The 25,796-nt window shown below is 45.1% G+C and overlaps 1 protein-coding gene across 1 annotated transcript in view; it reads right to left on the reverse strand.

The window, feature by feature from the left end:
• LOC308610747 (forkhead-associated domain-containing protein 1-like) overlaps positions 1-25,796 on the reverse strand; it is a gene marked incomplete at both ends in the record, with an annotated part of 93,272 nt that overhangs the window by 21,275 nt on the left and 46,201 nt on the right. The window contains 5 exons of the mRNA XM_081259769.1: positions 3,591-3,695; positions 4,722-4,811; positions 7,049-7,179; positions 10,841-10,964; positions 23,122-23,358. Coding sequence (XP_081115895.1) covers positions 3,591-3,695; positions 4,722-4,811; positions 7,049-7,179; positions 10,841-10,964; positions 23,122-23,358 — 687 coding nt within the window. The remainder of the gene's footprint in view (positions 1-3,590; positions 3,696-4,721; positions 4,812-7,048; positions 7,180-10,840; positions 10,965-23,121; positions 23,359-25,796) is intronic.

The raw sequence follows: 25,796 nt of genomic DNA on the forward strand, positions 1-25,796 counted from the left end.
CTCTGTGAGTGTGTTAAGTACTGTTGTAACCTAGGAAAGGTGGACGGCAATGTCCGCCGTACAGTCTCGTTCTAATAACTCGTGATGGGTACTTGGAAATGTTATGATTGGGTTTATTATCATAACTGTTTGTCGTTACCACTTTGAGCACACTCACTGGTGGTAACCTCTCTGGAGGCTTGCTAAAGCAATGTCTATTAAGAACTGCAGCCTGCCAAGGAAGGTATTTAAAGTGGAGAAGCTTGCCTACTTTTCCCCCCTTGCTTGGGTAACAGTCAACGCACGGTAAGCTTGGGCGTGCTCCACGCTACCCTTGGCTGGCCAGTGTAGGCCTCACAGCTGCTTAATTCTTGGATGCACCTGCTGAGCCCTGGGCCCTGGCACTAACAGGAAATGAGGCAAACTCTCATAAATAAATGGAAAGTTTTTGTGCTGAAACAAATTCACAGGCTGTTTTTTTAGGGATCTGAAGAGGGGGATCACAGGGATGTAATAAAAGACCCAGAAAAGCCCTTAAGAGCTTTCTTCTGAGTAGTGTGGTCCAGTGGAAGAGCCTCTACCCAGCTCCGTTACCTTGGAAAAGTCATCTAAGCTCTCTGGGCCTTAGTTTTCTCCCAGGTCTAAACATGCTCTGACTTCTATGTCAGCAGCCTTTTTCATATGCTGCAAAAGCCAAGTCCAGCCTTGGACTCTGCCCTTATCTGTGTTCTGCATGAACAGCCCCCGTTCCCGTCCCCAAGCCTCAGAGTCACCTTCAGCGGCCGCCCTGCTCCCTCCCTCACACTTGGTGGTCTCACGCCTGTCCTCCAGTCCCTCTAACATGCAAGCTGGACTGTGACAACTGGCCTCCTCGCCTCGAGTTTAGATTCTTCCAGTGCAATCTTAACGGTACTCTGAGAGTTACCCAGCTGTAAGGCAGCTCTGTCCAACAGAACTTTCTGCAACGGTACAGGTACTCTGAGCGAGGCTGTGTTGTCTAATACGGCAGCCACCAGCCACATCTGGGGATCGAGCACTCGAAATGGGGCTGGTGTGACGGAGGAACTGAACTAAAAATTTTAGTTAATTTTCATTAATTTCAGTGTAAACAGTAGCATGTGGCTGTTTGCTACGCCAGCGTCACTGAAGTCAGACGAACCTGGAGTCAGACAAAACCGACTGTGCCATTGGGCTAGTTACTTTACTAGTAACTAGTAGCCTTGACTTTCTCATCTGTAAAATGGAGAGGATGATTTCTAGATCACAGCGCTGTTGTGAAGATGAAGAGATGAAATGTTCAAGGGAACGCCTAGTACGTGAGAAATTGTAACGATCATTTTCACCCTGATTACTGTCCACAAATGTCATTGCATGAGTCACTTGTTCAGAAGCCTTAGGAGCTCCCCACTGCCTGTGTGGTACAGAGCCCAAGTGCCTGAACTAAGGCAAAACACCAAGCTAGGGATTCAAGAAGACCCTACGAACTCTGAACGAGGTAAATAAAACTGAATCCACACCTAGATAAACCATAATAAAACTGCTGGAAATCAAGGGAAAAGACAATCTTAAAAGCAACTGGAGAAAAAGACAGATTATGCAAAGGTACAACAGTTAGGCTTACAGATGACTTCTAAATAGAAATAATAGGAGCCACAAGACAATAGTGACATATCTAATGCTGTATCTAATGTGCTGAAAGAAAAGAATTGCCATTGTAGAATTCAATACGCAGTCAAATGTGTTTTAAGAATGGAGGTTAAGGGCTTCCCTGGTGGCGCAGTGGTTGAGAGTCCGCCTGCCGATGCAGGGGACACGGGTTCGTGCCCCGGTCTGGGAAGATCCCACATGCCGCAGAGCGTCTAGGCCCGTGAGCCATGGCTGCTGAGCCTGCGCGTCCGGAGCCTGTGCTCTGCAAGGGGAGAGGCCACAACAGTGAGAGGCCCGCCTACCGCAAAAAAAAAAAAAAAAAAAAAAAAAAAAAAAAAAAAGAATGGAGGTTAAATATACATCTCCAGACAGACAAACAGGCACATTTGAGAATTTGTCATCAGCAGAGCCACCATGAGGGAAAACATTAAAGGGTATTCTTCAGACACAAGAAAAATGAACCCAGGTGGGTGATCAGAGATGCAGAAAAGACAAGCAACAGTAAGGGTAATGTGTGGATATGATACTGACTATAGCAAAACACTACTAATGTCTTGGGGGTATTAACTATCAAGAGGAGTTTAGAAAATGACAGCAATGGCTTATAAATCTGGAGGGGGTAAGTGAAGTTAAGGTGTTTGAAACTCATTGCACTGTCAAGGAGAAGGGCATAATTATCAACTACTATTGCCTCTTGGTAAGTTAAGAATGCAGGGCTTCCCTGGTGGCGCAGTGGTTGAGAGTCCGCCTGCCGATGCAGGGGACATGGGTTCGTGTTCCGGTCTGGGAGGATCCCACATGCCACGGAACGGCTGGGCCCGTGGGCCATGGCCACTGAGCCTGTGCGTCCGGAGCCTGTGCTCCACAACGGGAGAGGCCACAACAGTGAGAGGCACACGTACCGCAAAAAAAAAAAAAAAAAAAAAAAGAATGCATATTGTAGTCTTCAGGATGACTACTAAGAGAATAGTAGAAGAGTGAAAAACTTAATTAATGTGTGATTTTGGTGAGTCAAGGATGAATGCTATTGTCTTACTATTACTAAAAGAATAGTAAAAAAGTGAAATATTTCCAAGCTAATAGAGGGGGAAAGTGGAATAAGAGAAAACCATCCACTCAGAAGGAGGCAAGAAAGGAGAGAAAAAGGAACATAGCACAGATGGTACAACTGGTATTGAGCAAGAAGGTAGATTTAAACCCCAGTACACGAGTAATTACATAATATAAATGGACTAAAAGTCAAAGATTGTCAAACTGGATTTTGTAAAAATGATACGCTATTTGAAGGCATATGTCTAAACCTTAAGACAAAAATTGACAGAGAACATATGAAAAAGATATGGTATGAAAACTCTAACCAACAGAAAGCCAGTGAGGAAGCTAAATGACAAAGGAGACGTTAAGGGAGAAACACTACTAGAGATGAAAAGGGACATTTCATGATGATCTAAAGTTTTGCTCTACAGGAAGTGTTAGGATTCTAAATTTATATGCACCTAGTAACACAGCCTCAAAACATATAAAGCAAACATCGTTCATATTAAAAGAAGAAACACACAAATTACAAACATGTTGAGATTTTTAAAAACATTCTCAATGATGGAACAAAAAGACAAAAAAAAATCAATATGAGAATTTAAGTTGGAAAAACATCATTGGCAAACTTGATTTAATGGATCAATTCTTTCTTAGATAATTTCACAATTAAGATTTGAAGGCAGTCTAGGGTAGTGGTTACTCACAGGAGCTTTGGAGTCAGGCAGACCTGGATTCAAGTTCTGCCACAACTACTTTATGCAAGTGAACTTGGATAACTTCCTTCACCTCTGTGTCAGTTTTCCCGACTGTAAAGTGGGGTTAATACCAGTATAGACCGCATGGGGTCATTGTGAGGATGAACAGAGATGATGCAGGTGGAGTGCTGGCCCCAGAGTGGTTCCCAGGCCGACCTGTCCCTGCCATACCTTGCTCTTTTCCTGCAGCGTCATAGAGATCAGGCTCTGCTCGGTACTGCTCCTTTTCAGCTCCACCCTCAGCTTCCTCATTTCTTTTTCCATGTCATGGATTTGCTGAAAGAGTTCCAACAACAGGGAAGTCAACTTCACAACTCATTTCATCCGGTTCATTAAGGCAGAAACCTAGTCTGGGATTCGCTTCATTCCTTCCCTTGGGGGACAATTCCACATCTTTGAGGCAAAGTAGACTTTCTTTCAACGGATGCAGAGAAAGGGCTGGGTGAGGGAAAATTTGAGTTTCTTTTGAAGATCAGCATGGATCCTGGATTAAACAGTATAAGATACCTATCCACTCATTAGAGTCTCTTTCCTTGGGGCACATTTTTGAGTTCAATCTAAATAAGGGCTGTTTGGAAGACACAATGGGCACAGTTTGGAAGCAAAGAACAATGACATTTTTCTTTTATCTCATTTGAGGCAGAGAAGTGTGCTCCTGACAGAGAGAAGAACACACGTCTCCTTTCCCCGTCCCAGGCACCGTCCTTCCCAATGGATGGAAAACGTATGCCTGGTGATGTGCACGAGGGTTCGGGCCGGTACAGGGGGTGAACATTTATATTGAGTTGTCATCTTTTCACTGTATTGATTTTTATGTTCACCTTCCATACAAGGCCAGTGATACATTTGCTTTTTATTTTGTTTTTATGAATTGTTGTAAAATTGAATGTATTTAAGCAAAAATAATTCAAGAAGAGTTGTGTTAATAACAGTACTCAGGGCCGTGATAAAACTTGTGACAGTGGATCATGAAAGTCTGGGCATCAAAGTCCAGGGGTAGGGACCACGTTGAATTTCTAGCAGCATACGGTGGCCACCTCCCGTCCCTTTCCCCAGGGGAATCCTGATGAGGGGCCTTGAGCCAACTGCCCAGAAAATCTGGGGAGCGTGTGTTTTCCATGGTGTTTTCACCCATCTCTTTGAGGCTAGCAAATCAAAGAATTAGGAGACTACATTAACAGACAAACACCCAGAAAGCCCCAGAGCTTGTGCTAGCTAATGAGCCAAGGAACCCCTCCAAAACACTCAAGGTCACAATCTAGGCTTTCAGTGGACACCTAGGGGTCAGGAGGTTCAACGCACGGTTTTGCAGAGTTTTAACTCTTTCTCTTGGGCTTCCCACTTCTCCTTCTGGGCATCTTCCTTCTGTAACTCTTCTTTCAGCACTGAGCACTGTGGAGAAAAAGGACAAGGCCACAGGGGCTTGGCTGGGGGTCCCAAGTACCTGTGTTCACGCCCAGGAGTGTTTCCTGCTGTATAACCCAATCACACCTCTGAATTCTGAGAGGTAAGACCATTTGTGTGATGGGAGCACGGGATCCTGCAGTCGTTCCCAGTTCACCCCTCTCATGAGTTCTGAGGAATAGAGCATCCAAATTCCTCTTCAAAGTTAGCAAACTTCACTGCAGGGGAAATCCAGCTTTGCAGAGTCTGGGTACTTAGGGTGCAGGAATTGGGATGTTTTCACGCTGTGACCGGTGAGGGTGGAGGGGCCCGAGCCAGTGAGCTCGGGTCCATCTTACGGCTTTTGTGCAGGTTGAGTCTCAAAGACACAACTGCGCCGACTGGTGTGGAGGGGTAAACGGAGCTGTCTTGCCCGAAGGCGGCTCGGCAACAGGAATTAACGGCATAAGAATGGATGTGCCTTCTTTTGACCCAGCAATTCCCACTTTAGGAATGTACCTTAAGGACAATGACTGGAGAAATAAGTAAATCTGTAGTTTCAAGGATGCTCTTCACAGAATTGTCAGTAACAGTGGAAGAAAAAAAAAAAAAGAGGAAACAACCCAAGTCTTGTTTAGAACAGCAGACCACTTTATAACACTGGGTACATCCAGGAGAAAGTATGTAGCTTTTAAGACGAATAATAAGAGCGTTGATTTATTAGCATGGGAAAATAGTAAGTATTTAAAATTTTTAAAAATGTGCATAGTATAAATTCACTATAAAATGATTGATTGATTGATTTCTAGGCAATATATAGAAATAAGACTGGAAGAACATACATGAAAATATTAACACTGATTTCTCAAGGTTGCATTTCCTCTCCTCTCTTTTTATTTTTTCTTCTCAATGTCATCTACTTATTTTTCTAAAATTAACACACATGATGTATGTCATTAAAAAAAAAGGCATATCAAATGTTCACAAGAGCAGAACCCTTGGTGGTGACGAGCCCTTCTTCTACTGGCCAGCACAGTCTAGACGAGAAGGGACCTCATTCCGAGGTCAACGAGGAAGGGGAAACAGGGACATAAATCATCCAAATGCATTTCAGGAGGTAGAAGAGCCAAGCAGGTGCTGTCTTTGCAGATTCCTTCTACTTAGCACCACCTCTGCATCCCCTTCCCGTCCCCAACACACACACACACACACACCCCCCACATAAAACAGCTATAGCACATGCCTGGGAAGACACTCTGCTTGGGAGAAACGAATGCAGAGGGCTTGGCCAGGCAGCCAACCCAGGGCAGAGGCAGAACAGCACAACTAAAACCAGCCTCCCACTTCTCGGAAAACGATTTTGTCATCCCCATTTCACAGATGGGGAAATGGAGGCCAAATAAGTTACAATAAAAGAAAGCTCTGGGATGGGACCCTGGTCTGTCTGATCCCAAAGCTCATGCAGTGCCTTTCACCAGCTCCAAACTGGATATGGTACTACGTACCAGGTATTACTTATTGTGCCTTTTCCTTGGAACCTCAAGATCTGTTCTCACCCCACCCCCATGCAGACCTAGCTATCGGTTAGCCTCTGGGAATCTCTGAGTTGCCACCTGAGATGAAAGCTTTGAGGTTTTACCTTGATTCACAGAAACAGGCACATCATACAAATACTGAGAAATCTTATCCTATAGAGGCAGGATTCTAAAGTTAGCATTGAAGGCAAGAGTTGCAAATAGTCAGTTACATGTAAAAAACTCTTTGCTTGCCTACCACGTTCATCTTCCATAGAGACATTCTACACACTAAAGTCTAAGGAAGAAATGAGAGTCTGCGTGTTTGCATCTGGATCTTCAGATATTCTGCTTTGAAGACAATTATGAGAACCAGTGGTGCTGGGACCATGATGCAGCCGTGTGGTCATCCTTGCTCACAGAGAGATCGTATTCTGTTTAATGTTAAACTTTGTACTGGCAGTATATGCTCATAGGTGTGTTTGTTGCTGGGATTAAACAAACTCATTTATAATAGGGGTTAGAAAATGTTTGCTGGATTTGAAAATATATATTGCTTATTCTGAGCCACATACACACTGTCCTTTGAAAGGCTTCAGAGAAGTTGGCCACCTGCCCAGCAGCTACCCTCCCTGTGTCCTTGGGCACTGGCCTCATCTCACCACCGTGTGTCATGTGACTCCACTGTGTCTGCTTTTTGCAGCTACAATTTGCTGATGACCCGACACTCACTCTGGAGCTGAGGGCTTCGAGCTGGTGATCCTTTTCTTTGTTCTCACTTTTCAGTTGATTCACCTCCTGTTGTAGTTGTTGAACTTGACCATCCTTTACTAACACGTCTCTTTGCAAAGATGACACCATCTCTGTAAAAGAACCAAACCAAACCAAAACAAAAGACTCATGGAGGTCAAAGAGGCAGGAAGGATTATTGGCAACACCATGGCTGTCAGCCAACGTTTGGACAAGACCTTCCAAGTCTGGCCCACCACCGGTGCCCTCCTAGAACTGGGGAGGCTTTTTCCAAGGGTCCCAGAGCAGGAATGGGAATGAGAGCAAAGTCCACGGAACAGGGTTTGAGGCTTCAGTGAGAATGAGGGGCAGTCAGCACCAGCGAGAGGAGAAGCCTTTGGGGGCCCCTTGTGGGCACAGGCCAGGCAAAGCTGGGAGGAGAGGCCACACCATGGGCCTGGGGAACAAAGGCCCAGCACAGGGAAGGTCCAGGAATTCTTCTCCAGAGGCCAGGAGACGGGTGTGTGGCAGAGGGCACTGCTGGACGCTATTGATGGGGTGGTGGTTTTCACAGTCCTCTGAGTTTGGACCCCTCTCTACCACTTATTAGCTTGGTGGTCTTGGACAAGCTATTTCACCTCCCACTGTCTGTCCCACACAGAGTTATTGTAAGGGTCAAATGATGCGGTATGTCCCAAGAACTCAAAGTGGCTAAATTATGTTTGTTACAGGGCGCCTATTATTTTTCTTGGCAGCCAGCTTCCAAAATGGCCCCAATGATCCCTACCACCTAGAATTCATGCCCTGTGTAGCCCCTCCCACCCTGAATAGGGCTGCCATGGGTAACCAATATGATACTGTGGAAATGATGGAATGTTTCCTCCCAGGCTGGGTCATAAAATACACTGTGGCCTCCTCTTTGCTCTCTCTCGAATCACTCACTCCGGGGGAAGCCAACTGCTGTGTCATGAGGACACTCAAGCAGCCCTAGAGAGAAGCATGTGTGCTGAGGGACTAAGGCCTCCAGCCAATAGCCACATGAGCAGCCATTCGGAAGGGTGATCCTCCGGCTCCCCCCGAGGCTTTAGATGACATGACTGATGCCCCAGCTGACATCTTGACTGCAACTCATGAGAACTAAGTCACCCCCCGCTCAAATTCCTGAACTACAGAAACTGGGGCAGATAATAAATATTGGTTGGGGTTTTATCCATTACATTTTGGGGTAACTTGTTATGCAGCAATAGATAACTACTCCATTACTGTAGCACCATTTTTTTAAACATCTTTATTGGAGTATAATCGCTTTACAATGGTGTGTTAGTTTCTGCTTTATAACCAAGTGAATCAGTTATGCATATACATATATCCCCATATCTCTTCCCTCTTGCATTGTAGTATCATTTTGAATAAAAGTGGGAAGAAGGGTGCATAAATGCAGTGGTATTGGGTTATCTCCTACAGTTGTTTTCTTGAAAGAACATCAGGCCTAGTTTTAGTGGTAGGTATCAATCAAGAATGTCTATGAAATAAAGCACAAAATGCTCCAGAATTTCATTTTAAAAATGAGCTCTGCCTCCAGGACACAGTTCAGTTACTTGGAAATCCCTCTGGGGCTTGCCACACTTTGAGTGGGTCCAGCCCATCTCAAGCGTTATCCCAACCCAGGTCTGTCCGACTCCCTGATCGGAGAAGGTGGGATCTGAGACAGGCTTGATGCTTGGATGAGGTTTCACTGGCCGACATACGGGAGGAAGGTGAGGACCAGCGAGTTCATCCTTCCATTCCTGGTGCCCGGAACAGCACCTAGCCTGGGGGAGGTGCTCAGAAAATATCTGAGGACATCCCAAGTGAGGGAGGAGCATAAGCAGAGACCTGGGGGCAGCAGGGGGTGGGGCTGGGTGTGATTAAGTTGCAGAGTGAGGCAGAAGAAAAGCACAGATTCATACAGAGATGGGGATTCACGTGCGACTCAATGCTATGCCTGCCTTCTACAGCTGTGGGCATGTTTCCTGCTATGCGCTGGCTGCTTTCAGAGTGATGTGCCCCTCCGAGGCTCACTGCCTCCTCCCTGTCACCTGCTTCTCTCCCTCCCCTCGTCTGTGAGTGGTCCCTCCTCTTCAGGTCTCTAGACATGTCAGTTTCTGCTTAAAAAACTCCACTGGATTCCCAACACCCTTGCAATAAAAACGCAGACCCCCCGACCCTGCCCAGCCTCACAATCCCCTGTTCACTCCACGCAGCCTCGCTTGCCCTTGGCTTGTCCTTGCCCACCTGAAACAGGTCCTCTCTAAAAGAAGGACATAGCCGTGGAGGATGCAGCATAAACTGGTTAGAATCGGCTAGGTCCAAGGGGGTGTATGATTCGACTTCCAGGGGAACTGGAGCCTCATTACAGGCTTATTGTAATACATGAGCAAAATGACACACGCACCAGCACCAGGACTCTTCCGAGGCTGACCATAAAGGTCAAAAAGTGGGTGGTGGGGCTTCCCTGGTGGCGCGGTGGTTGAGAGTCTGCCTGCCGATCCAGGGGACATGGGTTCGTGCCCTGGTCCGGGAAGATCCCACATGCTGCGGAACAGCTGGGCCCGTGAGCAATGGCCGTTGAGCCTGCGCGTCCAGAGCCTGTGCTCCGCAACGGGAGAGGCCACAACAGCGAGAGGCCCGCGTACAGAAAAAGAAAAAAAAAAAAGTGGGTGGTGGCCCAATGCCTGGAAATCCCCGCCCCTTCCCCAAACTATTAGAGTTGTCCCAATCCTCCCACTCATTAGCCTATAAAATTACCCAGCCCATAAAAACTAACCGCCCCATATTTGGGGGCCTCTAGCCTTCTGAGATGGCCCACACTCTGTCTGTGGAGTGTGTTTCTCTCTAAAGAAATCCACTTCTTACTTTGTCTTTCACTGAATTCTTTCTGCGATGAGACATAATGAACCTGAGCTTTAGTAAGTCCCGAGACCACATGCGTGATCTCGATTAAAAGATAGTGGGTTCTGACTGGGTTCGAGTCCCAGCCCACGGGTTCAAGTCCCACCTGAGTTCCATGGTTGCACACCCACTAAGCTGGTCCCCCTTGGCCTCCCCCCTTGAAGCGCTGGCCACCACGACACACAGTTTATTTTCTCCACAGCACCATTGCTCTCTGAAGTGGGCTTGTTTATTCATCCGTTTACTTTTATTGTCTGTCACCCCCTCCCGAATCTGTGAGTACAGGAATCTGACTGTCTTGCTTGGCTCTCCCTCCCCGGAGCCTGGAACGGGGCCTGACACCTAGTAGGAGCTCAAGAAACATGTTGAAGCAATGAAGGAATCCAGGGAATCAAAGCTCAGTCACAGCTGTGTGTTGGCTGCCCCTCTCCCAACCCAAGCCCTTTATCAGGGAACCACCTCTGATCAAATTAGAAAATGGTTTCCCTTGGGCCCAAGTGCACTCGGCTGAAATGTGTGAGACAATGGGTGCCTTAAAGGAGTGACCCCATTTTGTCCACGCTCTAGTTTGCACTCAGGCTGCTTTGTGGAACCACCCAAGCCACAAGGCGACCTGTGTTCTCCCTGGTGGGGCCAGTGCTCAGGAGACCTTGTAGCCAAGAGATACCATTCTCTCAAATATTTACCTGGCCCTGCCCTCGGAACTGGGTGGCAAGAAACCTCCACTGAGGGAGAACTCTAATGCACCGACACGGGTGATCCCTGAGGCTGCACCCAGGTCAAGGGCACAGGTGTGCTGGTTGACTGGTGATGTCTGCAGGGGGAGGGCAGAAGCTCTGGGGCCTGAATGCAGAAGGGCCTCACCTGACGTGATGGCGGCGTCCCTCCTTAAGTTCTCAACCTCGTGCTTCAGGGAGGTGATTTCTAATTTTCTCTCAGACAGGGTCTGGCACAGCACCTGGTTGTAGCCTTGCTGTAGGGCACTGATCTGTGGAAGGAGGCAACACACAGTCAGAGGGGGCCAGCCAGGCCTGCAGGACACGCCGGTACTTCTCCAACGTTTGGGCAAAGAGTCGGGTTGACATTGGATCGGGGTGTTGGGGAAACCAAGGTTTTCAGTTGTCACTAGTGGAAGGGGCAGGAGGGGGCCTGTTCCTTCAGTGACCACCATGTCATCGGTCCTCGAGACACGAACCTTATCTTTGTGGCCACCCAGGGGCTCGGGTGCTGCTGTCTTCCTATGACCTGTGGGTTTTCAGCCATAAATAGACCAGCTGTTGGTTCCAGATCATCCAGCACTGACTGGATGCACAGCAAAGTTCAAGAGCCGGGAGCAGGTTATGAAATGAATTCCCTCTAATGAGAATAGAGGGTAGTTTATACCTCACAGAACACTCCAGAGTTTACAGAGCCCATTCACACATGCTACACTGATACTCGTCACAGCGTTGCTGAAGGCTGACGTTCCCATTAGTGTGCCCATTTTGTAAGGGAGCCAGGTTGAGACTTAGAGAGGCGAGGCCCCCTGCTCGGGATCACGTGGCTGGTCAGACGTGGAGTCTGATTCAAACCCAGTCTTTAGTTGCCTGGTTCCTCCTTCCCAGGTGGCTCTAGGAATGAGCGTGAGAAGTTGGAGGCTGTAAAGCATGGCATGGACTCGGGAGCCGGACTGTGGCCTTCAAGTCCTGTCTCTGCCAGTTAACGGGCTTTGTGAACACAAGGAGGACACCATATTCTGTTTCCTTTTGTTCAGTCTGTACGCGGGGTGATGGTAGTCCCAACCTGATAGGATTGTGAGAAGTATTTTAATAAGTTAACATGTGTACAAGTGCTCAGATCATGCCTGGCACACGGCACAGGGGGATGAGCTGTGACGGTCCTCTCCTCTGACTACCCACGGGGTGTTTTTTTTGTTTTGTTTCGGGGGATTTTTGTGTTTTTTTTTTTTGCGGTACGCGGGCCTCTCACAGTTGTGGCCTCTCCCATTGTGGAGCACAGGCTCCGGACGCGCAGGCTCAGCGGCCATGGCTCACGGGCCCAGCCGCTCCGCGGCATGTGGGATCTTCCCGGACCGGGGCACGAACCTGTGTCCCCTGCATCGGCATGCGGACTCTCAACCACTGCGCCACCAGGGAAGCCCTCACGGGGTGTTTTAGCTTCAGCTTCCCTCGTCCGTCTCTGGGGAAGGTAGTTGGTAATCTTTATGTGTGCATTTGTAAGCCTTGCCAGGCTCACTTAAACGCCAGTGTGGTTGTTATTAAGAGGAAATACAGGGGCTTCCCTGGTGGTGCAGTGGTTGAGAGTCCGCCTTCCGATGCAGGTGACGCGGGTTCGTGCCCCAGTCCGGGAAGATCCCACATGCCGCGGAGCAGCTGTGTCTGTGGGCCATGGCCGCTGAGCCTGTGCGTCTGGAGCCTGTGCTCTGCACTGGGAGAGGCCACAACAGTGAGAGGCATGTGTACCACAAAAAAAAAAAAGAAAAAAAAGAGGAAATACAGGAATCGTGGGTGGGAGGACCACAGGTCGGCTCTATCTATGGCTGCTGTGAGCACCCTCTAAGTCCATGGCTCAGAGCCCCCTCAAGGGCGGGCCCCCCTCCAGGGGTCTAGGTCTACACGTGGGGTGTGGAAGGCTCTCCATCAAAGGCAACGTTGGTAAGGGCCCGAAAGTAGCTGCCAGGCCTCGGCCTCCACAGAGCAGGTACCCGAGAGGCCAGGAAAGAGAGCTGGGCCTGGAACCCCCTCCCTCTCGGTCTGATGTGGCCAGACTGCTTGTTCTGAGTGGCCAGGACTTTCCCACCTCAAGGTGCACTGTGGGCCTTTGCCCTGTGATTTTTCAGATGTGAGGCCTCAGTACTAACACAGGGACACGTTTATTGGGGCATAAATGCCACACAATCCGTAGACAGGACAAGAGCTATTTTGTTTTAGTATTTTTTTTTTTTTTTTTGCTGTACGCGGGCCTCTCACTGTTGTGGCCTCTCCCGTTGCAGAGCACAGGCTCCGGACATGCAGGCTCAGTGGCCATGGCCCACGGGCCCAGCCGCTCCACGGCATGGGGGATCTTCCTGGACTGGGGCACGAACCTGCGTCCCCTGCATTGGCAGGTGGACTCTCAACCACTGCGCTACAGGGAAGCCCCACTAGCTTGTTTTGATAGATCAAAATGGAAGTGACAAGGAGAAGGGTGCAATTTCTTTTCTTTTCTTTAAAATAAATTTATTTATTTTATTTATTTATTTTTGGCTGTGTTGGGTCTTTGTTGCGGTGCACAGGTTTATTGCAGCGCCTTCTCTTGTTGCAGAGCATGGGCTCTAGGCGCACGGACTTCAGTAGTTGTGGCACGACGGCTCAATAGTTGTGGCACACGGGCTTAGATGTTCCGCGGCATGTGGGATCTTCCCAGACCAGGGCTCGAGCCCGTGTCCCCTGCACTGGCAGGCGGATTCCTAACCACTGTGCCACCAGGGAAGTTATGGGTGCAATTTCATTGTTCTCCTAAGGTAAGTTTGCCAGATTTAGGGGAGGAAAAATGGATGTTCACTTAAATTAGGATTTCAGATAATGAATAATATTTCAGTGCAAATGTGTCCCATGCAATATTTGGGACACACACTAAAACGAAATTCTAAAATTCAAATTTAACTGGGTGTCCTTACTTTATCTGGCAACCCCACCCGAAGAGAGTTCCTAAACTTCAGTCATTCATATACCACTTTCACCATTTTTCCCATGTCTCTTGGCTAGTCCCACTATAATTTCTTAGCATTTTTCGTAGAAGCAGCTCCCTTTTTAAACTTAAAAACGTGCATTAAATTAAATATAACTGTTATAAGAGTAAATAGAGACTCACTATCTTAAATAAAAATAATCCCTCCAAAAGAAGAAATACAGGAATTTCCCTGTTTACCATCAGACCAGGTTGCAGGCATCACACTAAAAAAAAAAAAAAAAAAAAAAAAAAGATTGGGGGGAGGTGGTGGGCATGCCCAGGTAATGGAGTTCGGGCGTGCTGATATGGCCACCAGATGGCGCGCACAGCCTTTGGTCTTGGTTTGTGTCCTTGGAAATCTTGTCATTATTACTCTGGTAGAATTAACAGAAGGGTCAAGGTCTCACAAGTTTTCTGACTCGTTTCATGCACCATCATGGTTCAGAGTCTAGGACATTTGGGGCAGTTACACTTACCTTTTCCCTGGGGCACCTGAGACATTATTGGGGGGGGTCTATGCTAGAAGTTGCAGGGACACAGGCCACTCTGACCCCCACTCTCCCCAGGGCTATACTTTTGCATGTTTGTGCTTTGGAAACTTTGAGTGAAACAATTCTTTCACATCTTACTTTTCTCTGTTGGGGGGAACTACAACTTTTCCATAAAAGGTCCTTGGAACACTGAAAGTGTTTGTAAGCTCTTCTCAGCTTGATGCTTTTATTTGCATGATACCAGAGATAGAACACACAGAGACAAACTTCCAGAAGGGAAAACATACGTTCCCCTCTAAGACTCCAGTGGTTTTGACAGATTTAAAATATTTCAATCTGAGTGTCAGAGTTTTAGGATTTCGGATTGCTGGAAAACTCCAACGAGTCTCCAAACCTCTTTGATACTTTTACTATCAAAGTAAATATCCATATTGTTTGTAATGGCATAAATTCCAAGATGTTTAATGTCTGTTAAGCTGTGTAACAAAATGGGCACTGAATCATAAGAAAGTTAAGAGTGCTAGGAGGAGTGATTGTTTCAGGATGATAATTTGGCTTCTAATTACCACAGGTGTATAAGAGCACATGGAGGTAAGAATTTTCTAGTGATATTGTAGCAGATCGAAGATCTGCGAGAGCAAATCATTATGCACACACCTTCGGGGACCAGGGAAAACACATAAAGTAATCAGAACCATAAATCAACCTGCCATGTGGCTTACACTTCTGGTGGAATGCCCTGCAGGCAGTAGAATAGTTAAGAAACTAAAATGTCAGTGGATGAAACTCGATTTGAGTTCAAACGAATCGAGCCTCTGGTTCACATATGCCTTGCTATAAAATATTCTTCTTCAGTTATAAGTGAAGCTCCAGGGGTAGGGGCGGCAACAGCATGATGCATCAGTGTAATTATTTCTAGATAATATCTTTGTAAAAAAACATTTTTCCCCCAGATATCGGCAGCCACTTTAAATAATACTCAAATTGGGACCGGCTGATATTCAAAGATACGTGGAAATTATATAATATTCTATGTCAAATATATTTCAATTATTTAAAAAAAGGTATGTGGGGAATTCCCTGGCAGTCCAGTGGTTAGGACTCTGTGCTTCCACTGCTGGAGGCCTGGGTTTGATCTCTGGTCAGGGAACTAAGATCCTGCAAGCCGCGTGGTACGGCCAAAAAAAAAAAAAAGGTATGTGGGAATAATTCAGCCTCATCCATGTACCTGAAAAAGACATGTCATTTTCTCAGGAAAGCTCTGAAATGGGAGAATAACTGAAAGGAATATTTCAGCAAAATTGGGTTCAGTTCAAGAAAAAGGTGCTCATTAATGTGTCAGCTACATGTCAAGGTAGCTGTTTGCACTAATAATCCCTACAGGACCTGTTACTTTCATTGTTTTTTCAAAACCAGGTTTGAAGGAGAGTCATTAGTTCCTTTAAATATTAGAGCATGTATTTGTTGACTTGTTTATTCTGTCTCCCTCACTAGAGCATAACAGGGGGAAGGATCATGTCTGTCTTGTTCTCTGCTGAATTCTCAGAGCCTGGAAGAGGGCATGGCACGGGATAGGCCCCCCAAAATATTTCTTTGGATTAATGGACGGATGGATGGATGGATGAATAAAGAACAAACAAACAGACACGGTCCTAACAGAGTTCTAGAAGGTTACTGGGCCCAACCTTTGCCTTCATGGAGCTTACAGTTTCCTGCTAGAATCTCCTAGGTTCACCATACACAATCTGTGTCCTTTCTAGAGCACCATTTCTAGGATTGAAACTGTGTACCTAGAATCGGTTACAGAGGGAAAGACAGTAAACAGAGAACAAGAGAACAAAGGCCCCCAAGCATTGACTACGGTTTTTTTTTTCCTCTCTCCTTTTTTAAAATGTTTATTTATTTATTTATATTTTTCTTATTAGTCACCCATTTTATACACATCAGTGTATACATGTAAATCCCAATCTCTCAATTCATCATACCACCACCCCCACCCCCTGCCACTTTCCCCCCTTGGTGTCCATACGTTTGTTCTCTACATGTGTGTCTCAATTTCTGCTCTGCAAATTGGTTCATCTTTACCATTTTTCTAGGTTCCACACATATGCGTTAATATACGATATTTGTTCTTCTCTTTCTGACTTACTTCACTCTGTATGGCAGTCTCTAGATGCATCCACGTCTCTACAAATGACCCAATTTTGTTCCTTTTCATGGCTGAGTAATATTCCATTGTATATATGTACCACTCCCTCTTTAACCATTCGTCCGTCGATGGGCATTTAGGTTGCTTCCATGATCTGGCTATTGTAAATAGTACTGCAATGAACATTGGGGTGCATGTGGCTTTTTGAATTATGGTTTTCTCTGGGTATATGCCCAGTTGTGGGATTGCTGGGTCCTATGGTAATTCTATTTTTAGTTTTTTAAGGAACCTCCATACTGTTCTCCATAGTGGCTGTATCAATTTACATTCCCACCAACAGTGCAAGAGGGTCCCCTTTTCTCCACACCTTCTCCAGCATTTGTTGTTTGTAGATTTTCTGATGATGCCCATTCTAACTGGTGTGAGGTGATACCTCATTGCAGTTTTGATTTGCATTTCTCTAATAATTAATGATGTTGAGCAGCTTTTCATGTGCTTCTTGGCCAGCGGTATATCTTCTTTGGAGAAACGTCTATTTAGGTATTCTGCACATTTTTGGATTGGGTTGTTTGTTTTTTTAATATTGAGCTGCATGAGCTCTTTATATATTTTGGATATTAATCATTTGTCAGTTGCTTCCTTTGCAAATATTTTCCCCCAGTCTGAGGGTTGTCTTTTCATCCTGTTTATGGTTTCCTTTGCTGTGCAAAAGCTTTGAAGTTTCATTAGGTCCCATTTGTTTATTTTTGTATTTATTTCCATTACTCTAGGAAGTGGATCAAAAAATATCTTGCTGTGATTTATGTCAAAGAGTGTTCTTCCTATGTTTTCCTCTAAGAATTTTAGAGTGTCTGGTCTTACATTTAGGTCTCTAATCCGTTTTGAGTTTATTTTTGTGTATGGCGTTAGGGAGTGTTCTAATTTCATTCTTTTACATGTAGCTGTCCAGTTTTCCCATCACCACTTATTGAAGAGACTCTCTTTTCTCCACTGTATATCCTTGACTCCTTTGTCATAGATTAGTTGACCATAGGTGTGTGGGTTTATCTCTGGGCTTTCTATTCTGTTCCATTGACCTATATTTCTGTTTTTGTGCCAGTACCATATTGTCTTGATTACTGTGGCTTTGTAGTATAGGCTGAAGTTAGGGAGTCTGATTCCTCCAGCTCCGTTTTTTTCCCTCAAGACTGCTTTGGCTATTCGGGGTCTTTTGTGTCTCCACACAAATTTTAAGCTTTTTTGTTCTAGTTCTCTAAAAAATGCCATTGGTAATTTGATAGGGATTGCATTGAATCTGTAGATTGCTTTGGGTAGTAGAGTCATTTTCACAATATTGATGCTTCCAATCCAAGAACATGGTATATCTCTCCATCTGTTGCTATCATCTTTAATTGCTTTCATCAGTGTCTTACAGTTTTCTGCATACAGGTCTTTGTCTCCCTAGGTAGGTTTATTCCTAGGTATTGTATTTTTTGGTTGCAGTGGTACATGAGAGTGTTTCCTTAATTTCTCTTTCAGATTTTTCATCATTAGTGTATAGGAATGCAAGAGATTTCTGTGCATTCATTTTGTGTCCTGCAACTTTACCAAGTTCATTGATTAGCTCTAGTAGATTTCTGGTGGCATCTTTAGGATTCTCTCTGTAGAGTATCCTGTCATCTGCAAACAGTGACAGTTTTACTTCTTCTTTTTCAATTTGGATTCCTTTTATTGCTTTTTCTTCACTGATTGCTGTGGCTAGGACTTCCAAAACTATGTTGAAGAATAGTAGTGAGAGTGGACATCCTTGTCTTGTTCCTGATCTTAGAGGAAATGTTTTCAGTTTTTCACCATTGAGAATGATGTTTGCTGTGGCTTTGTCATATATGGCCTTTACTATGGTGAAGTAGGTTCCCTCTATGCCCACTTTCTGGAGAGTTTTTATCATAAATCAGAGTTGAATTTTGTCAAAAGCTTTTTCTGCATCCATTGAGATGATCATATGGTTTTTCTTTTTCAATTTGTTAATATGGTGTATCACATTGATTGATTTGCATATATTGAAGAATCCTTGCCTCTTTGGGATAAATCCCACTTGATCATGGTGTATGATCCTTTTAATGTGTTGTTGGATTCTGTTTGCTAGTATTTTGTTGAGGATTTTTGCATCTATATTCATCAGTGATATTGGTCTGTAATTTTCTGTTTTTGTAGTATCTTTGTCTGGTTTTGGTATCAGGGTGATGGTGGCCTCAGAGAATGAGTTTGGGAGTGTTCCTTCCTCTGCAATTTTTTGGAAGAGTTTGAGAAAGATGGGTGTTAGCTCGTCTCTAAATGTTTGATAGCATTCACCTGTGAAGCCTTCTGGTCCTGGACTTCTGTTTGTTGGAAGATTTTTAATCACAGTTTCAATTTCATTACTTGTGATTGGTCTGTTCATATTTTCTATTTCTTCCTGGTTCAGACTTGAAAGGTTATAACTTTCTAAGAATTTGTTCATGTCTTCCAGGTTGTCCATTTTATTGGCATAGAGTTGCTTGTAGTTGTCTCTTAGGATGCTTTGTATTTCTGCGGTGTCTGTTGTAACTTCTTTTTCCTTTCTAATTTTATTGATTTGAGTCCTCTCCCTCGTTTTCTTGATGAGTCTGGATAATGGTTTATCAATTTTGTTTAACTTCTCAAAGAACCAGCTTTTAGTTTTATTGATCTTTGCTATTGTTTTCTTTGTTTCTATTTCATTTATTTCTGCTCTGATCTTTATGATTTCTTTCCTTCTGTTAACTTTGGGTTTTGTTTGTTCTTCTTTCTCTAGTTCCTTTAGGTGTAACGTTAGATTGTTTATTTAAGATTTTTCTTGTTTCTTGAGGTAGGCTTGTATAGCTATGAACTTCCCTCTTAGAACTATGGGATGCTTTTGTTGCATCCCATAGGTTTTGGATCATCGTGTTTTCATTGTCATTTGTCTCAAGGTATTTTTTGATTTCCTCTTTGATTTCTTCAGTGATCTCTTGGTTATTTAGTAACATACTGTTTAGCCTCTATGTGTTTCTGTTTTTTACAGGTTTTCCCCTGTAATTCATTTCTAATCTCATAGCGTTGTGGTCAGAAAAGATGCTTGATATGATTTTAATTTTCTTAAATTTCCTGAGGCTTGATTTGTGACCCAAGACGTGATCTATCCTGGAAAATGTTCCGTGCGCACTTGAGAAGAAAGTGTAATCTGCTGTTTTAGGATGGAATGTCCTACAAATATTAATTAAATCTATCTGGTCTATTGTGTCATTTAAAGCTTGTGTTTCCTTATTAATTTTCTCTTTGGATGATCTGTCCATTGGTGTAAGTGAGGTGTTCAAGTCCCCCACTATTATTGTGTTACTGTTGATTTCCTCTTTTAGAGCTGTTAGTGATTGCCTTTTGTATTGAGGTGTTCCTATGTTGGGTGCATATATATTTATAATTGTTATATCTTCCTCTTGGATTGATCCCTTGATCATTACGTAGTGTCCTTCCTTGTCTCTTGTAACATTCTTTATTTTAAAGTGTATTTTACCTGATATGAGTATTGCTACTCCAGCTTTCCTTTGATTTCCATTTGCATGGAATATCTTTTTCCATCCCCTCACTTTCAGTCTGTATGTGTCCCTAGGTCTGAAGTGGGTCGCCTGGAGACAGCATATAGATGGGTCTTGTTTTTGTATCCTTTCAGCAACCCTGTGTCTTTTGGTTGGAGCATTTGATCCATTCACGTTTACGGTAATTATCGATATGTGTGTTTCTATGACCATTTTCTTAATTGTTTTGGGTTTGTTTTTGTAGGTCCTTTTCTTCTCTTGTGTTTCCCACTTAGAGAAGTTCCTTTAACATTTGTTGTAGAGCTGGTTTGGTGGTGCTCAATTCTCTTAGCTTTTGCTTGTCTGTCAAGCTTTTGATTTCTCCATCGAATCTCAATGAGATCCTTGCTGGGTAGAGTAATCTTGGTTGTAGGTTCTTCCCTTTCATCACTTTAAGTATATCATGCCACTCCCTTCTGCTTGTAGAGTTTCTGCTGAGAAATCAGCTGTTAACCTTCTGGGAGTTCCCTTGTATGTTATTTGTCATTTTTCCCTTGCTGCTGTCAATAATTTTTCTTTAATTTTTGCCAAGTTGATTACTATGTGTCTCGGTGTGTTTCTCCTTGGGTTTCTCCTGTATGGGACTCTCTCTGCTTCCTGGACTTGGGTGGCTATTTCCTTTCCAATGTTAGGGAAGTTTTTGACTATAATCTCTTCAATATCTTCTCGGGTCCTTTCTCTCTCTCTTCTCCTTCTGGGACCCGTATAATGTGAACGTTGTTGTGTTTAATGTTGTCCCAGAGGTCTCTTAAGCTGTCTTCATTTCTTTTCATTCTTTTTTCTTTATTCTGTTCCGCAGCAGTGAATTCCACCATTCTGTCTTCCAGGTCACTTATCCGTTCTTTTGCCTCAGTTATTCTATTGATTCCTTCTAGTGTGTTTTTTTTTTCAGTTATTGTATTCTTCATCTCTATTTGTTTGTTCTTGAATTCTCCTGGATCTTTGTTAAACATTTCTTGCATCTTCTCGATCTTTGCCTCCATTCTTTTTCTGAGGTCCAGAATCATCTTCACTATCATTATTCTGAATTCTTTTTCTGGAAGGTTGCCTATCTCCATTTCATTTAGTTGTTTTCTGGGGTTTTACCTTGTTCCTTCATCTGTTACATAGCCCTCTGCCTTTTCATCTTTTCTGTCTTTCTGTGAATATTGTTTTTGTTCCACAAGCTGCAGGATTGTAGTTCTTCTTGTTGCTGCTGTCTGCCCTCTGGTGGATGAGGCTATCTAAGAGGCTTGTGGAAGTTTCCTGATAGGAGGGACTGGTGGTGGGTAGAGCTGGCTGTGGCATTGGTAGGCAGAGCTCAGTAAAACTTTAATCTGCTTGTCTGCTGATGGGTGGGTCTGGGTTCCCTCCCTGTTAGTTGTTTGGCCTGAAGTGACCCAACACTGGAGCCTACCCAGGCTCTTTGGTGGAGCTAATGGCAGACTCTGGGAGGGCTCATGCCAAGGAATACTTCCCAGAACTTCTGCTGCCAGTGCCCTTGTCCCTTGGTGAGCCACAGCTGTCCCCTGCCTCTGCAGGAGACCCACCAACACTAGCAGGTAGATCTGGTTCAGTCTCCTAGGGGGGTCACTGCTCCTTCCCCTGGGTCCCAATGCACACACTACTTTGTGTGTGCCCTCCAAGAGTGGAATCGCTCTTTCCCCCAGTCCTGCCAAAGTCCTGCAATCAAATCCCACTAGCCTTCAAAGTCTGAGTCTCTAGGAATTCCTCCTCCCATTGCTGGACCCCCAGGTTGGGAAGCCCGACGTGGGGCTCAGAACCTTCACTCCAGTGGGTGGACTTCTGTGGTATAAGTGTTCTCCAGTTTGTGAGTCACCCACCCAGCAGTGATGGGACTTGATTTCATTGGGATTGCGCCCCTCCTACTGTCTCATTGCACCTTCTCCTTTGTCTTTGCATGTGGGGTATCTTTTTTGGTGAGTTCCAGTGTCTTCCTGTCGAAGATTGTTCAGCAGTTAGTTGTGATTCCAGTGTTCTCGAAAGAGGGAGTGAGAGCATGTCCTTCTACTCCGCCATGTTGAACCAAATCTGACTACGGTTTTAAGCAGAATTATGCACTGAGGCCAAAATTCATCAATGACCAATTGCTTTTTTATCAACTTTGTTGAGATATAATTTATGTACAAGATCAGTGGCCAATTTTAAAGTAGTTCTTTAAAACTTAAAAAAGTTTTTTTTTTCTTTTGGATTTAGTTTCAGGAGGAAGGAAGTTGACTGGTAAATCCAGACATTCTGGGTGGAGATTTTTTGGTGAAATTCCCTATAAATGAACCAGCAGCTGCCTTCAGGGTGTGATAAAGGCCTCAGTGTTTGGAACACTGTGGGGTTCCTCCTCCCCACCTCCAGCTCTTTCTGGCTGGGTCCGGGTGGGTGTGAGAAGTGGTCACTGAAGCGACAGGAGTTGGGTGGAAATGCAAAGCGGGTGTGAAAGCATGAGGTGTACAAGGTGGCAGAGCTGAGCCCAAGTCACATCACTGCCTCTCACTTGCTGTGCAAGCTGTAACAAGCTCCTGGGCATCTCTGAGCATGCCTCAGTCTCCTCATCTGTAGAATGGCATGTGTCAGAAGACTGAGGTTTAAATAGCTAATGAGGGGACTTCCCTCATGGTGCAGTGGTTAAGAATCCCCCTGCCAATGCAGGGGACAGGAGTTCGAGCCCTGGTCCAGGAAGATCCCACATGCTGTGGAGAAACTATGCCGTGGGCCACAACGACTGAGCCTGCACTCTAGAGTCCGCGAGCCACAGCTACTGAAGCCCTCATGCTGCAACTACTGAAGCCCACGTGCCTAGAGCCCATGGTCTGCAGCAAGAGAAGCCACTGCAATGAGAAGCCCATGTACCACAGTGAAGAGTAGACCCTGCTCACTGCAACTAGAGAAAGCCCGTGCACAGCAACGAAGACCCAATGCAGCCATAAATAAATAAATTAAATTAATAAATTAAATAAATAAATAAATAAGCTAATGCACCCAAAGCACCTGCACCGGGGCCTGAACATGGTAGGCACTTAATCAAATCTAATATTGTTCTTACAAGGCTAGAAACTTGCCAACCCTGCACTCCCTGGAACTGTACTCCTCACCATGCTGTGCTGACTGCCCATTTCTAACTACCCAGGTGGTTCCCCCCAGGCTCTACCTGAGAGCTGTCACCCTGTGTTGTGACCCCAAGGCCCCGACCCACTTGTCTCTGAGCCCTACCTGGTTTTTCAAGCTCTGGATCTCTCTCTGTTGGGCATCGTCCTCTTCATGCAGAACCTGAAACTTGGGCGGGATCACCCTCTCCTTCTGCCTGGAGGCAGCTGTTTCCAACAGCTTCTGGCTCAGGTTGGCCACTTGGTTCTGCAGGCTTGCTATCACCGTGTCTTTGTATTTAGATTCAAGTTCGAAATCGGAGAGACGGCTGACTTCTTTTCCCAGCAGCTGAATTATTTCATCCTGGGTGGAGGCCAGATGGGAAATTTACTAGGTGTGGGTCTGGGTGTAAGGCTGAGCCCATTTAAAGAAAGACAGGAAAAATATGGTATCATTCTTTGGGAAGGTGAGGGCAGGCAGGGAGGGAAAAAGCAGACTTTCAAGGCTATCTCTGTCACTTGGAAAATCTCATAGAGACAAGAATTGGGTTAAAATGATGTACTTGTATATAGACTCCTGTAATGGATGTCTGTACCTCACAGGTACGGAAACTTTCCTTTCCCCGAGAATTAGACTTTCATATTAAGAACAACCATCCCACTTGGGAACTTTTGTTGCTACAAAGTTTACTTAGAATGTTTTCATTTACAATATTCAGCCTAGCACACTGGGGACCTAGGAAAGGTAGTTAGGAAAACAACATTCTGTTTGACCACATTCTGCTTATAATGAGGGTTATTTTTTTAACTTAAAACATTCTGAAATATTTGTTTTCCCTTTCCTCTCTTCTAATATTTCCAGCCTCTTTTGGCTATTCATGTATGAAATTTTTCCAGGTAACTCAATCTGGAAAGTAAATGAGACAGGAATAGTGATTTATTTGCATGGGCTCATATAAACATTCGGCTGGAAAAACAAAATTGCTGGTAGACTGTACCCACAGGTATAATTAACCCTGTCCTCCATCTCTCCATTGATAAAGCTCTGCAGCCAAAGAATTGGTTAGGTTTTCCAAAAAAGGAAAAAGAAATTCCCCCAAATTTCTCACTAGACGTTATCAATAAAATGTCAGAAAAACTGAAGAAGAAGAAGAAGAAGAAGAAATTCCCCAGAGGCCTTTTCCAAAGCAGTCACGGGAGGAGGTAAACGGGCAATTTCTGGGCCAGCTCATTCCCAGGAGAGCCGTGCAGTCAGCCTCACGACCTGCTAGCTCCGTGACCTGGGGAAGGACAGGGTCTCGCTCATGAGAAAGCCTGTCTGACATTGCCAGCTGCTGCCAGGGGCCGTCCTTTGGGTCCTTGTGAAAGTTGGTGGCAAAACTTCAAGAGAGAGCATCAGACATATTCCCTACTCCTGGGCAGTTTCCCCTGTTTCATCCTGTTATGATCAGCCAGGTGCTTATTCATTTTTCATGCAACAAACATTCAACGGGCAGCAACTAAGTGCCAGGCCCCGTGCCAGTGCTGGAATATAAGAAGTTTGCAGAGGGCAGTGGACAGCTGTGGGTTCTGCTTTCCTGCTGAGGGTCCCCTTGCCCTTCTTGGAGGGAGTGTTCCTCCTTCCATTTGGTCTGGGTAGGACTGTCAGTCATGTGCCCTGCTCCTTCCTGTCCCACCTCCCCATGTGCATGTGGCCCAAGCTGGTCAATCAGAGATTTCACACATCGATTACAGAGGGAGAGGATCTTGCCTTCTTTTGGATCATGTAGGCTTGTTTGCCTGAGTTTGTCTTTTCTAACACACAAAGCCAGCCTTATGAAGAAAGCCAGACACTGAGGGAAACAGAGGGGAGAAGTTGGTAGTGGGGAGGTGTTCTGATGACATTATTCAAGCTCCTGGATCTAGCCATACCTGAAGCTAGTGGCCCTTTAAATTTTCCAATAAGATGAGCTAATCAATGCTCCCCCTCAAGCTAATTTGTTTATTGTCACTTGAAGGAGTCCTGGCAAGTCAGGGTATAAACGACTTATAAAGAGAAAGAATTATTTCTATTATAAATAGAAAAAATGATAAATGGCTTATAAAAATTTTCTATAAATAGAAAAAATTATAGTGGTTGCACTATATTTCCAAGTTAAAATTGAGGCAGGTTGAGAAATGGCTACAAATACTTTGCAGTTTTGCCATCCAGTCTATTTCCCCACCCTCTAGTCTGGGCTGGCCCCGTGACTAGCTTTAACCAACGGAATGGAGTGGAAGTGATGCTGCATGATCTCCAGGCAAGTTCTTACAGGCTGTGCAGCTTCTGTTCTGGGCCCCTGGGAACACCGAGACCACCGTGCTGTGATGAAAAACCACATGCACAAAGGGGCGCACCAGTCCAGGCGTCCTGGCTGAGGCCCTAGATGTGGGAAGGAGGCCAATGGAGACCGACAACCAACCTGGCCAAGCCAGCGGCTGACTGAGGCCGCATGAGTGAGGCCAGGGGACACGAGCAAAGGAACCTTCCAGGTCAACCCATAGATTCTGGGGAATAATGAATTGCTGTTGGAAGCCGCTAAGTTTTGGGATGGCTTGTTACACAGCGATAAATACAGAATCTGAGTGTGGCTTCTCGCCTTTCTGCAACATTTTTCAGAGTCTGGTCCCAGGATGCCTGGGATGGAACCCCCTGCCTCCTGAAGGTTTGGATTTCCGTGTCTGACAAGAACCCCAGGTAGGTCTGCTCCTCACAAACTCTGAGGATTGCTGCAGGAGCAGGCCCTGGCCCTGAAGGAAAGCGAGATATTATAGACTGCTTCT

This window comes from Mesoplodon bidens (genome assembly GCF_964165515.1).
Source record: "Mesoplodon bidens genome assembly, contig: HAP1_SCAFFOLD_750, whole genome shotgun sequence".
Classification (NCBI taxonomy): domain Eukaryota; kingdom Metazoa; phylum Chordata; class Mammalia; order Artiodactyla; family Ziphiidae; genus Mesoplodon; species Mesoplodon bidens.